Here is a 13,425-nt window from a genome sequence, read left to right as displayed (position 1 = left end):
GGCTGGGGCGAGTGCCAAAGCTTTTAAAATAGAATATTTTATTACACATTCAAATAATTGTTGCTATTTGTGGTTCTTAAAAATCTCATATTAAAGAAGAAAATATTTAAAATTGTATGCCTCAGAGTATGATGACTAGAAGAAAGGACAGTTTTTCACCACAGCATGTAAATTATTTGGAGAGTATGCAATACTGTCTTACAAGGACAATGCCTGTGTTGTCCATATGATTTTAAAAGACTTAAGTTTACTTTTTATTATTTGTAAATCTTACTATGATCATGCTTTTCAATTTGATTCACAAAATTAATAGTGTATAGGGAATGTATTTGGTGAGTTCCCTGATTCTGTTATTCATAAAAATGGGAATTCAGGTCAGATATTTTTATATTTCAGTTGCCAGTGCCTGTGTTGTATTTTGTCATCAGCTTCAGGCCTCTCATGAGCAGACAGCATTCAGAAATTCAAGCCAGCACTCAGCAAACAGTAAGACTTGACTTAGGTCACAGGTACCAGCCACAAGTAAGCCATGTTCAGAACAAACAGCCTGCCGGCCTGAGAGGAAATGATAAGAGAAAGTGAATGAAAGCTTGTGCGAAGCAAGGAATCAAGTCAGGAAGCCTTGGACGGTGACAGGAATGTAGTGATGAGTGCCGGCTGCCCATTCAGCTCTAAGTCCCAGCAATAAGGCAGGGAAATTAATAAAACACAAAGCACAGTGATCAAAACAGGAGAAACGTGTCACCCAGTCTGAAGGCAGCCTTAAATGTTTCTTTGGATGTCTCATGGCGCAGCTGGAATGTGACTCTCTTGACCCCAACTCTGAGAAAGTGACAAATTCAGACAGTGGCACACTTTTGTTCTTCTTATGCTGGAAACTTGAAATAAGAGAGCCAGTCGAGGTCTGGATATAGCGCTTCCGAATGCCGAAGGGATCCATCCTGGCTCTCTGCCTAACCAGCTGCCATTTCATAAAATCAAAATAATTTCTCTTTAGAGATCTTCCCATTGTGATGACAGCTAAGTGAACTTAGTTCCTTGATTTTTAAAGTGTATATTCATTTTATCGTCAGCTTGACATAGTCATCTTCTCACAGTCTATGAAGTATTGCATATATTTTTATTAATCATATAATCATTGCATAGAAGATATGGGAGCCTAAAAATAATTTACTTCCCAAAATATTCAACACTGAGCACCTCATATTATTTCCTCTCATGTAGTGTGTAGTGCATTCTCCAATTTTAAAAATATTAACTTATTGCCCTAGCCGGGTTGAGTCAGTGGATAGAGCATCGGCCTCTGAATGAAGATTCCCGGGTCTGATCTGGTCATGGTCACATACTTTGGCTGCAGGTTCTCCTCCAGGCCCCGGTCGGGCACATGCAGGAGGCAACCAACCAGTGTGTTTCTCTCACATTGATATTCTTCTTTGTCTTTCCATCTCTCTTCCACTCTCTCCAAAAAGCAATTGAAAAATATCCTCAGGTGAGAATTAAAGTAATAATAATAAAATAGAGATATTAACTTATTAAAGTGATATTTACTGCCTATGCCATATTCCTCTCCACTCCTCTGAATTTTCTTATTTCTTTAACTGGCAAAATTTATTTCCTCCATACAACATGAAAAGCCTTCTATAATAAAAAAGAGGCCTACTCTTCTGTAAAGGCCTAGTTTTGTGGATGTTACAATTTTGATTTATCAGGGTGAAATATAGCTGCATCTTTCTTAGGCTGTAGTCCTGACGTGTTGTCTTTCCCAGAGTCACATTCGAGTCACATTCTTCTTCAAACAATGGCCCAACCCCTATTGTTTGATGTCACATCTGCCCATCTTGTGCCAATGAATGTGGCTGATTTGCTACTCTTTTGATATTTATAAAACATAATGTACAGGAATCTAGTTTCTGTTATATTGTAGACGTGCAATATCACTTTACAATATCAGTTGTTTGAGAAACAAATTCCAAATGTGGGTAGCCATTAATTTACTGGTTAGATATTTTTTTGTCAGAATATTAAAAGCAAACTTAACTCTGAGCATTCATATTTTAATAATTGATCAACTTTGAATGCTCTTATATTAATATTAAAATTATTTTACAGTCAAATGACTTGTTTTTATGAGTTCTGATATCACATATTAAATATATGAAATTAGAATGGTTGTTTGTAGTCAAGTCATACTTGCTATTGTTTACAGTAATTAAGTGATTATCTTAATGAAAGGAGTGTAAATCGGTTATGTTCTATTGCTTTATAGATGCTCCCAAGTTCATATCAAACCAAACAATTTATTACTCTTGGGAAGGAAATCCGATTAATATAAGCTGTGATGTGAAATCTAATCCACCAGCATCAGTGCACTGGAGAAGAGAGAAATTAGTCTTACCAGCTAAAAACACTACTAATTTAAAGACATATAGTACAGGAAGAAAGATGATATTAGAGGTAAGTCCTCGTGTACATATCAATAAATTATACTATTTTAGTCATTACCTATTATTTTACAATATGTTTAAAAATCTTAACAAATGAATATACTATCATATGTTTATGTTACAGAATGCATGTAAAAATCTGTGTTTATTTACTAAAAAGGGAAATTTTATGCATTTGGATTATGACCCATTAATGATTAACATTTTACTATGTATATAGAAATACGAGTATATAGCAAAAGTCGTTATTTCTCATTCATTTATTTTTGCAAAATTAAAACAATAATATCAGAACAAACAAGGAGGTGATTTGTTTGCTCTTGAGGCACAAATTACAATTTCAGTGTTTATACTAGTCATTGGTTCTGTGTTGATACTTTCTTCTCCTTATACCTGCATACATACATGTGATGTGCTCGCTATATATTCACAAGTTTCTAAATAATTCAGATTTACTTACTCAATGCCTCATTTCATTTTAGTTTTACAATTAAGATGGTAAAGGTAATAGTTTTGTGCTGCCAAGTGCCTGGCCTTTAAATCCTGTTTCAATACAATACCTTGTATTTACTAAATTGCAGATTGTGCGTGCACTAATTTCCAGTTTAAGTGCCTATGACAATGATCATCAGCCCTTCCAATTGACGACGCTTTCAGAACAATTGGGAATGTTCTGTATAACAGTCTTATTTATCTGAACAGATGCTACCTTTCCCACTAATTCTATTTGCATTGCTCTGTTCCCCTTTTCTTTCCAACTTGAGCCTGAGGCACCATTCCTTTGGAACCCTGGTGGTCCTTGGCTCTCAGGAGTCACCCTAATGGTGGCAAACTTACTGCAGACATTAGGTGGACATAGAGAACTAATCTTTAAAACTCTATGTTTTAGAATAACATCTAATTATCCGTACTGGATGAACTTAAAGATATTCTCATTGGAGCCCTAGACACTCTACTACCTGGCAATTGGACTTAGGTAAAAGCTTGGTTGATAAAAGGATTTAGCCATCACTTTCCCAAACCTTTGGATCATTGACTGATAATTAAATCACTTTGTCTAAATCAATTTAAATTGGTTTCTTTGTATTAGGACTAGCGACTGGCAAATTGACATGGAACTCAATTTCATAAAACATTTGGTCAGATTTAACCTAAATTTTAGGAATTTAACCATAGCTACCAACCGATGAATTTAACTGCTTTGGGGCAAAATATTAGTGTGCTCTGGCTGCCAAAACCAAAGACCACAGACGTGGTTGCTTAAACAAAAGAAACTTTTATTTTCATCCCCACACATTTCTGGAGAAGAGAAGTTTAAGATCAAGGTGACAGGTCAATGGTTTATGGTGGAACCTTTCATCTTTGTTGGCATAGTATGCCCTATGGCTGTGTACCCACTTGGCCTTTCATATTCAATAGACATTCTTCCTTATGGAATTTACAAATAATTTTATCTTATGCCTATAGAATAAAGACTTTTTTAGCCCAATTCCCTCTTCATTAGTAAAATTATTTAAGTGAAATTAGCTTGGATAATTAAAAACTAAATGTAAGAAAAATGAATTTTTAATCAGTTAAGAGTACTTACTTGAGAACTGTTAAAACTTCTAGTCCTTCAGTCTTTGCTCTATTCCTAGATGGACAGCTAACTAGAAAATGAACAATACAACTGCTGTATCTTTCAAAATTATCAACTTCAGTGGACCTCAAAATTGAATTTTTAGTTAATAGCCTCCCATTACCACAAAATCATTTCCCCCCTTGTGGGATAGAGTTGAAATTAACGTCAACTCTTGTAATCATACTCTCTCTTAATAATACTTACTGGGATTGAAAATGTTATCAATTACTATAATAGAATCTCTTTCCTGAAGTAGTCCTTCAGAATTTCGGTACATTAGAATTATAAGGTTGTTCCCAATGTTCAGTAATATAGTCCCAGAAGGTTAATTTAATTATGGATTTCAAATGTGTAAGGACTGAGGTCAGCTATGTTCTACCTAAAATGAAAGAGAATGATAGGAACTGAACAGAAATGGAGGCAAGATAACTGTTATTAGATATCAAAATAATCTGCCTCTCTACAGGGATTTACCACACAAGGGCAGTGTTTTCCTGCAAAAACAAACAAAAAAAAAAACCTTTCAGTATTTTCTAGAAATGAATCTCCATCCTTCATTGATATTTTATATTAAGTAATATCATAAGAAGGAGAAATATGACATATTTTGAGCCTTTCTTGAACTTTAAATATGCCTGATCTTAGGCTAAAATAGAGTAAACAGTTACTACATTGGTACAAGTTTCTTGTGTGGTACAAGTTCATATTTGCAGTGATTGCAGAATATATGTTTTTCAAAGTGTATTTCTTTCTGCGCTTTACACATATAAATATCTAATGATTTTTTCTAACAATGAACCTAACGAAATTGTGACATTAATCTGCTTGATATATTGATAAATAAACTATATTTACCTGGTCCTGTAGATAGTATAATTCCATGGATTACACCTTTAAAGGATTTATATTACTTATATATTGATATTGACTTAATGTAGGAAAAAAGTTATGGCAGGGAACTCTGAGTAATTAAATATGTATGAAGATGATAAACATGCTAGTCTATTTTAAAACTTCTGTGATATTGTTTTAAAACTGTAAAAATTGTATTATTATTATTATTTTAGATTGCACCTACATCTGACAATGACTTTGGACGCTATAATTGCACAGCCACTAATCATATAGGAACAAGATTTCAAGAATATATTCTTGCTTTGGCTGGTAAGTATAGCATAACAATTTTTGAAATTTCATATAACATTTATGTAAGCAAATATCATTTACATTTCAATAAGTCATGATTCAGGATTTTATTCTAAAACATGAGCTGGTGGTTAAAAATTTAGAACAGTTGTATCTGACATACAGTGAGGACATAAAATGTATTTACTAAAAATTTTTGACTATACACCCTGATTCTAATTCCCTCAAATTTATAAGTATGGGAATTATATTTCAAGTATAGTAAGAATTTGGTAAAAAATTCAAAATAAAAGATACCTTAGAAAAAAATTAACTGAAATGAATATAGTTTAAAATTCTAAACTTAAAAGTAAAAATAGTAAACTTATTTTTATGGAAAATAGAAAATATATGGTTATACAACTTTTTATTAAAAAAATGTCTTATTCTCTTTTTATATAAAAACATTCTAGTTCTTCCCCTAAAACTTAAATATATAGAAGTAATAACGTAGTGTAAAACGTATTTTAATTAGAAATCCAGCTATGTTTTTAGTAATTTATATTGTGTATATAATATAAATATACAAACACACAAATATATATTTATAGAATTTGCTGTTATGTTTTACAAGTCAAATTAGAAATTTGGAAATATGAATATTTTCTACTTTTTGTAGCTCAAATGATATAAAAATGTGATTCATTGTATTCTAAGATTAGACAGACAAATATTAGAAAATTACTAAAAATTATGTTTTAATGTAATAAATAGCTTTCATAAAATATTTTAAAACCTTTTTAAGTAGAATTCTTATACATCGCTATAATTTCATATTAAGTTATAAAAGATATTTTTATTGCTATGAAAATGCATTCACAAAAGTAATATCATTAGTAGTAATGGCCAAAAAAGAAATTAAAGCTCATGATACTCAAATTATTATGTAATTAGAAAACCTGCAATTGGCCAGTTTACTATAATGGGGAAGAAGGAATAGATTGTGTGAAAAGGTTTTAGGAAAGAAAATCCAGAAGGAAAAAAATTAAGATGAGAGTGAGTTAAGACAGAAGAAAAGAGGGAGAATGGGATGAAGGAAAAAATAAATACACTAATATTTATTGCCTACCATGAAGTCATTAGAAAGTGAATCTCAATGGAAAATATGGGATGAAGTCTGCATTTAAGCATGTAAATAAACCATTATTCAAGCAAATTCTAGAAAACTGAAATGTGTTGGATCAAAATTGTTTATTTTAATTAAAGGAAAATAAGATATTTCACATATGTATTTGATAACCATTTTTAATAGTAACTTTTTACAAAAATGTGAAGTACAAGTGTAGTTAGATATAGAGAGAGCAAAGACAGATGAACTCCTAGGTGATAATTTTAATTTGTAGGTAGGAAACATGCTTTCTTTTTTATTTAAGTATATATCTTTAAGTGAATTAAAAATGTAGAACACATAAAGGTAAATTTAACTGCAACCATATAATTAATTGATTCTTTCCTTAAAGTTTTCTCTTTCTAATAATCAGGATCTGATAAACCACTCTGTATATTTATTTATATGTACATTTGTAAGAAGTTTTTTTTCCTAAAGGACTTTTACTCTAACTTCTTCTAAACCTCATTAAATAATTTAATTCATTATTTTATTAACTTTCTTAATTTATTTTATGATAGTTATATCCATCCTTTCAGTGTAAGCTTTTCGTATCAAACCTCAATACAATGATCTTACCTTCTTTAATTGATACTTTTTCTTTTTTAAAAATATATTTTATTGATTTTTTACAGAGAAGAAGGGAGAGGGAGAGGGAGTTAGAAACATTAATGAGAAACATCGACCAGCTGCCTCCTGCACACCCCTTACTGGGGATGTGCCCACAACCAAGGTACATGCCCTTGACCAGAATCAAACCTGGGACCCTTGAGTCTGCAGGCCGATGCTCTGTCCGCTGAGCCAAACCAGTTAGGGCTAATTGACAGTTTTTCCGTTAAAGTCACCTTTTCCTGTGAAGTTTTAAGGCAGGGACTGGGCTGTAGTCTATCAACAATCAGCACATCTAGCACTGGGGGGAGAGGTCCTGTGTGACGAGGGCGTTAGTGACCCACTAGCCATTCCAAGGTCGACCTGACAAGACTGTGGTGAGGACTAAGTGAGAAAATGCATTCAAAGCACCAGCCCGTGGCATGCACCCAACAGATGTCAACCAGCCAAAGTAGAGTTCACTTTGGTCACTCATCTTTGGAGGAGAAGTCAGTTTGTTAATGTCTCTTTAAATATAATGCCTAGACCTAGACATTGTAGACCACTGCATAATGAAATTGGGTAACGCTCTAATGACTGCACTTATTCTGAACGCTATATATCTGTTACATATACAAAATTCCATTTCATTTTGTCACTTTTATTTTCCTTCTTGTGTTTTGTATTACAACTTTTCTGCAAAAACTGCTTTTCAGTGAAGTCTCGTGTGCTATGCTTTGCAATAGATTTTTTTAAAAAAACCTCAGTTCAGGAATTTATCCTTAGCCCGTTTAATCTCATCTAGTCAGTTTGGGCTGATCTTTTTAACCTATGAGACCTTGTCAAATCCAATTATTTAGCGCTCTTTCCAAGATTGATTTAACTCATAGATATCATGAAGAATTCATCTGTATTTTCACCTATACATGTCATTTTGAGAATGGAGACCTGCTTAGAGGTTAACCTCGGTCAATTGAACAGACTTCGGTAGATATGGAATTCTAGTCCATCTATTTGTTTTTGTCCCTAGACTGTATTTTATACAGACACTGCTTTCAAAATTTGGAAGCAGGTTAAACTTAATTCATTTAGAAACACTTTATTCAACTGAATATGAAACCATTTTTCTTTTACATAACCTGCTTTATTATTTAACTTGGAAAAGTCTACTAGTATGTCATATTCTGTGTTCAGAAAATATATGACAAACTTCTGTGTCTTCGGAAACGATTTGTGTTATCCCCTTAATTTCCTAATTCCCATGCTCCTCTGGGGGGAAAAAGGAAACTAAGATAGCTAGACATTATTTTTAGGGGATCCATACCTTCCTCAATTCCTAATTATCTGTTAATTCACTCACTCTACATATATAGTGAGTTTCTAGAAGGTGCCAGACACGGTTCTAGATCTTAGAAGTATGAAGATAAGTAATATATATGGCACTTGATTTTTACAGATAAGAGTATAAAAAAAGAGGGGGGGTGTTGCAATAAAGTCTGAATCTTATTCCTGGGAACACAAAATGGAATTCTGGTTGGATTTCTTGGGAAAAGCTCCAAACTAGTATCAACTTTTTTTTTCTTTCAGTTTTCATCTGTATTTGTTTCAAGGATATAGCTTAGTGCTAAACAATCATATATATATCACATCGTGTTCCCCTCATGAAAGGTATCAACTTTTGAGTTGAGTCTGAAAAAATGAGTAGAAACAGGTTTAGTGAAGAAGAAAAGGGAAGATAGAAATAAAATCAAAGTGACTGTACAAATGTGCCATGCTGTGAAAGAGGTGGGTGGTAAAGAATGAGGCGCTTAATAGAAAACTGGAGAGTGATGCTGTGGGAAGGGATTAGTAATAGTGACATGAATAGAAAGGTAGTGAAAGATCAAATTATAGCCCTTAAAACCATTCATCCTTATTTTATGTCAAGTAAACAGCAAGGGGAGTTTGGAGTTTTTCATCATAAAGCAACATGATCCATTTATCATGAACACTTTTGGTGACATTATTTTTAACTTTACTTTTTTATAGTGTATATTTTTTCTTTATTGATTAAGGTATCACATATGTGTCCTTGTCCCCAACTTCCCCCCACTGATGGCCCCACCCCCCTGGTATCTGAATCATTGGTTATGCTTCTATGCATACATATAAGTCCTTTGGTTGATCTCGCCCCCTTACCCCCACTCTCCCCTACCTTCCCTCTGAGGTTTGATGGTCTGATCAATGCTGCTCTGTCTCTGGACCTGCTTTTGTTCATCTGTTTATGTTGTTCATTATATTCCACAAATGAGTGAGATCATGTGATATTTATCTTTCTCTGACTGACTTATTTGGCTTAGCATAATGCTTTCCAGTTTCATCCATGCTGTTGCAAATGGTAAGAATTCCTTCTTTTTACAGCAGCATACTATTCCATTGTGTAGATGGACCATATTTTTTTTAATCCACTCATCTGCTGATGGGCACTTAGGCTATTTCTAAGTCTTAGCTATTGTAAATTGTGTTGTAATGACCATAGGGATGCATATATCCTTTTTGATTGGTGTTTCTGTTTTCTTGGTATATATTCCTAGAAGTGGGATAACTGGGTCAAATGGGAGTTCCAATTTTAGTTTTCTGAGGAAACGCCATACTGTTATCCACAGAGGCTGCACCATTCTGCATTCCCACCAGCAGTGTACAAGGGTTCCTTTTTCTCTGTATCCTCGCCAGCACTTGTCATTTGTTGATTTCTTGATGATAGCCATTCTGACAGGTGTGAGATGGTACCTCATTGTCATTTTGATTTGCATATCTCAGATGATTACTGATTTCAGAGAGGAGGGAGAGGGACAGAAAGATAGAAACATCAATGATGAGAGAGAATCATTGATTGGCTGCTTCCTGCATGCCCCACACTGGGGATAGAGCCTGCAACTTGGGCATGTAACCTGAGTTGGAATCAAACTGTGACCTCCTGGTTCATAGGCTGATGCTCAAGTAGGCCATGCAAGCTGGGTTTTGGTAGCATTTTAGAGACTAATTTCAACATAGCCAATGTTTATATTTTTCCACATAGCCCAAAATATATAAATGGAAACTCAAATGTCCTAAAATAATCTTTGCTGTTTCAGAAAGGAGATCTCTCCCACACTGACCTTATCCTTTAAACACTCCTTCAAGCATATCTCATCTTTCTATGAACTTTTTTTCTCCCCCTAATATTTTTTTATTATATCAATATTTATACCCCAAACAATTTGTATTTAATTTTATTTTTAATTACAGTTTAAATTCAATATTATTTTGTATTAATTTCAGATGTGGCTAGACAAACCTATACTTTATAATCTGCCCCCCCTCCATATTTTCAATACCTGCCTGGTACTATACATACTTATTACAATACTAGAAGCCCGATGCATGAAGATTTGTGCTAGTTTGGGCCAAGGGCACTGCCTTTCCACTCCAGCCCACCCCAGAGCTGCCTCTTTCCACTCAGGCCCTGCCTTCCCAAGCTGCCCAAGGGCCCTGAGAGACTGGGAGTGAGGCAGAACACCTGTGTTGTTGCCATGGCAACAATGCAAGCATCCCACTGGCCCCTAGTTATTTGGTGGTGCCTGTTAATGCAAATTAACTGCCATACTCACTCTGATTGGCTCATGGGCGTAGCAGAGGAATGGTCAATTTACATGTTTGTCTATTATTAGGTAAGATTATTGACTATACTTTCTATCTTGAGCTTTACATCCCCATGATGTAACTACCAATTTGTACTTCTCAATCCTTTACCCTTTTCATCCAAGTTCTTGGTCAAATATTGCTCTTTTTAGCAGAGATATTTTTTGTCCATCATATTAAAAATTACAACTCTCCTACTGTCCTTTTTATTTCTACTTAAAATCATTTATCTTCCCTGATTAATTTTTGACCAGTACTTATATTGGCTAATTCATAGATTTACTTTTATGTAATTCAAATATAACTTCCATAAAAGGAGTGGTTATTTTCTTATGCTTATCCTACAACATAAAATGATATTTGGCTCAGATTTGGATGCATTATTGAATGTATAATCTTTTTGTTTTACTTGAATTGCTTATGAGTCATATTTAAAATGCCCAGTTAATAATGGTCTATTGAAATCCATGACTTCTGAGAACGGTTAAGACTTGGGTTTGTATTAGGAAATAATTTCCATTGATATCTCAAGAGTAAATGAGTATTTTAATGGAGAATATTAGAGGTAAAATGATATAATCAAGACAGGTTTATTGATACTTTAGTTTAATCAATACATAAAAGTATATGAACAAATACAACTAAAAACACTTATTCAGAGAGTCAGTATAACTACTTGTGAGGAGGCAATTTAAACATGTGACCAAGTGCTGAGAATAGATCAATAGAAAATGATTTGGATTTGGGAATTGGAGAAAACCAGAAGGGTAGTGAAATAAGAATGAATTTACAGGTTTTCAAATGTGTTACAGATTGGCTATAATGTTAGACTAATACGACAATTGACATAGGAATTATATATAATTTTATTGGCAATAAGGTGGCCACTCAGAGCAGATGTGGATGAAACCCATCTCAGCACAGTCTATAAGGCACATGCAGTTTATAGACACTTTGTAGAGTAGGGTCTTACTAAATCTAGGAAGTTGAATCCTTTATGTGATAATTCCATTAATATGTTTATTAGGCAGAGAGATATTAGGAAAATATTTGATGTAGAGAGTTGGGTAGTTACAAAAGCATAGGACAGTCAGAGAAAAGGGAAGGCAAGAGATAGCCACTAGTCTTCTGGCTTTAAGGTCACAAAATACCACAAGTCCAAGGCCAGAACTGTAGCTGCTAACCAGATGTCAGGAAGTCCTAATGCCAAGCTACCCCTCTAAGGACATCTCAGCCACCTTGCAGCAGAAATTGTGTGACTAGACTGTGGAGTAGGGAGTCTGGCTGCTGCCATCATTCACACCTGCAGGCCTTGTCCTCATGCAAAGTGGGAAGGGCATTCACATGCCATCAGCCTTCTCATCCTTCCAGGTGTATCGCATCCCATGGCACTAAGAACCATAGCAGGTGAGTCTGAACAATGAAAATGTTAGCCTTGTATTCCTTATGATAAAGGGGAGTAGTTTACATGATAGAAATGAGTGTGAAGTGTCAATAGAAAAGGTGTAGGATAAAGTTTAAGACAACATTCTAAAAGAATAGTCATTTTGGCACTTCCACTTAAAGATAGGTTTATGAATATCAAACCCTTCCCGTTGGTCTAAGGTTGGCAATGCCACCTCCTCATCAGTGGGGAAAGAGCTGGTCAGAGACTCTGAACTTTGCCTTACTTGCTAGCTTTCCAGCATTCCAGAAAACCAATTTCCCAGAAGTAAAGACGTCAGGGCAAAAATTAGGAACAATATATTCAAGTAGTGTGACAGGGAAGCAAAAGAAGAGGTTTTTGTGTGTTTTTTTGCCTGAGAACATAGTAAAACTGAAGAAAATTTGCCATTTCACAAAAGTCATTATAGTAGTTCATGATAATGAAACAGAGAAGAAAGAATAAAAATCCAAAAGAGAAGAACATGGGAAAAATAAAAAAAGAACTACCTGATGATGCCATGTTATGGGGAAGAGACAAGGAAAAGAAATGCCCTTTAGCATGGCTGGTATGTTTCAGTAGTTCAGTATGGACCCATGAACCAGGAAGGCACATGCCTCCATTGCAGGCACCGTCCCTAATAGAGGGTGTGCAGGAGGCAGATGATTGATGATTCTTTCTCATGGATATTTCTATCTCTCTCTTCCTCTCTGTGAAATTTTTTTTTTAAAAGATCCCTTTAGAGATAGTGAGTTTAACATGGGAAAGAGAAGGGCAGACTTCCACTATAGGTTCATCCAGTGGTTGAAAGATTAAGGGATTTGTCCAAGGTTTCATTTGACAAAAGAATCAAGGCTAGACTTAGATGTGTAAATTCTGATGATACATACCCAGGCTCTTCATTCTACAGTAGTAGCTGTGAAAAAAAAATGTAAATAAATAAATGAACATTTTCATAAATTTTCTATTTATTCAGTGATGGGTGATGGTATTCATTAGCTATTGATTTGGGGAAGTGTTAAGAATTAGTTTAGAAAAAAAAATATGCTAGTAATGACGGGAGTATTGTGTTTGAAATTTAATAACCACAAGCCCCATTTGAAACATTGGACTGTGTTTGATAGTCTTTTACAATATGATCTCTTTGCTTATATCCAATGAGATTAGATAATTCAGGATCTTGAAAGCCAGAGTGAAAAGTGTTGTTTGCTGTTGTAAAGAAAAGGAAGCTCCTGAATCCCCAGCTCAGGGAGGGGCAGTGGTGCTCTAGAAAGGTTAATTTTGCATTGACACACCATCTGGGTTTAAATTTGGTGCTTTGTCCAATAGAAAAGGAAGCTGACAGCCACCGATGGCATTATCAGCAGAGGCAGATAGGCCCTGGGCTTGGGAATTA

General features: G+C 34.5%; 1 protein-coding gene across 2 annotated transcripts in view; it reads left to right on the top strand.

Moving 5' to 3' along the window:
* Window positions 1-13,425, top strand: part of NCAM2 (neural cell adhesion molecule 2) — a 387,613-nt gene that overhangs the window by 304,125 nt on the left and 70,063 nt on the right. For both annotated transcript variants that reach the window (XM_036446724.2, XM_036446725.2), the window contains exons 10-11: window positions 2,267-2,454; window positions 5,133-5,229. In XM_036446724.2, coding sequence (XP_036302617.1) covers window positions 2,267-2,454; window positions 5,133-5,229 — 285 coding nt within the window. The remainder of the gene's footprint in view (window positions 1-2,266; window positions 2,455-5,132; window positions 5,230-13,425) is intronic.

Source organism: Pipistrellus kuhlii, unplaced genomic scaffold (assembly GCF_014108245.1).
Source record: "Pipistrellus kuhlii isolate mPipKuh1 unplaced genomic scaffold, mPipKuh1.p scaffold_m20_p_2, whole genome shotgun sequence".
In the NCBI taxonomy this organism is placed as follows: domain Eukaryota; kingdom Metazoa; phylum Chordata; class Mammalia; order Chiroptera; family Vespertilionidae; genus Pipistrellus; species Pipistrellus kuhlii.
Note: the sequence above shows the minus strand (reverse complement) of the source record. Positions and strands in the feature narration are given on the sequence as shown.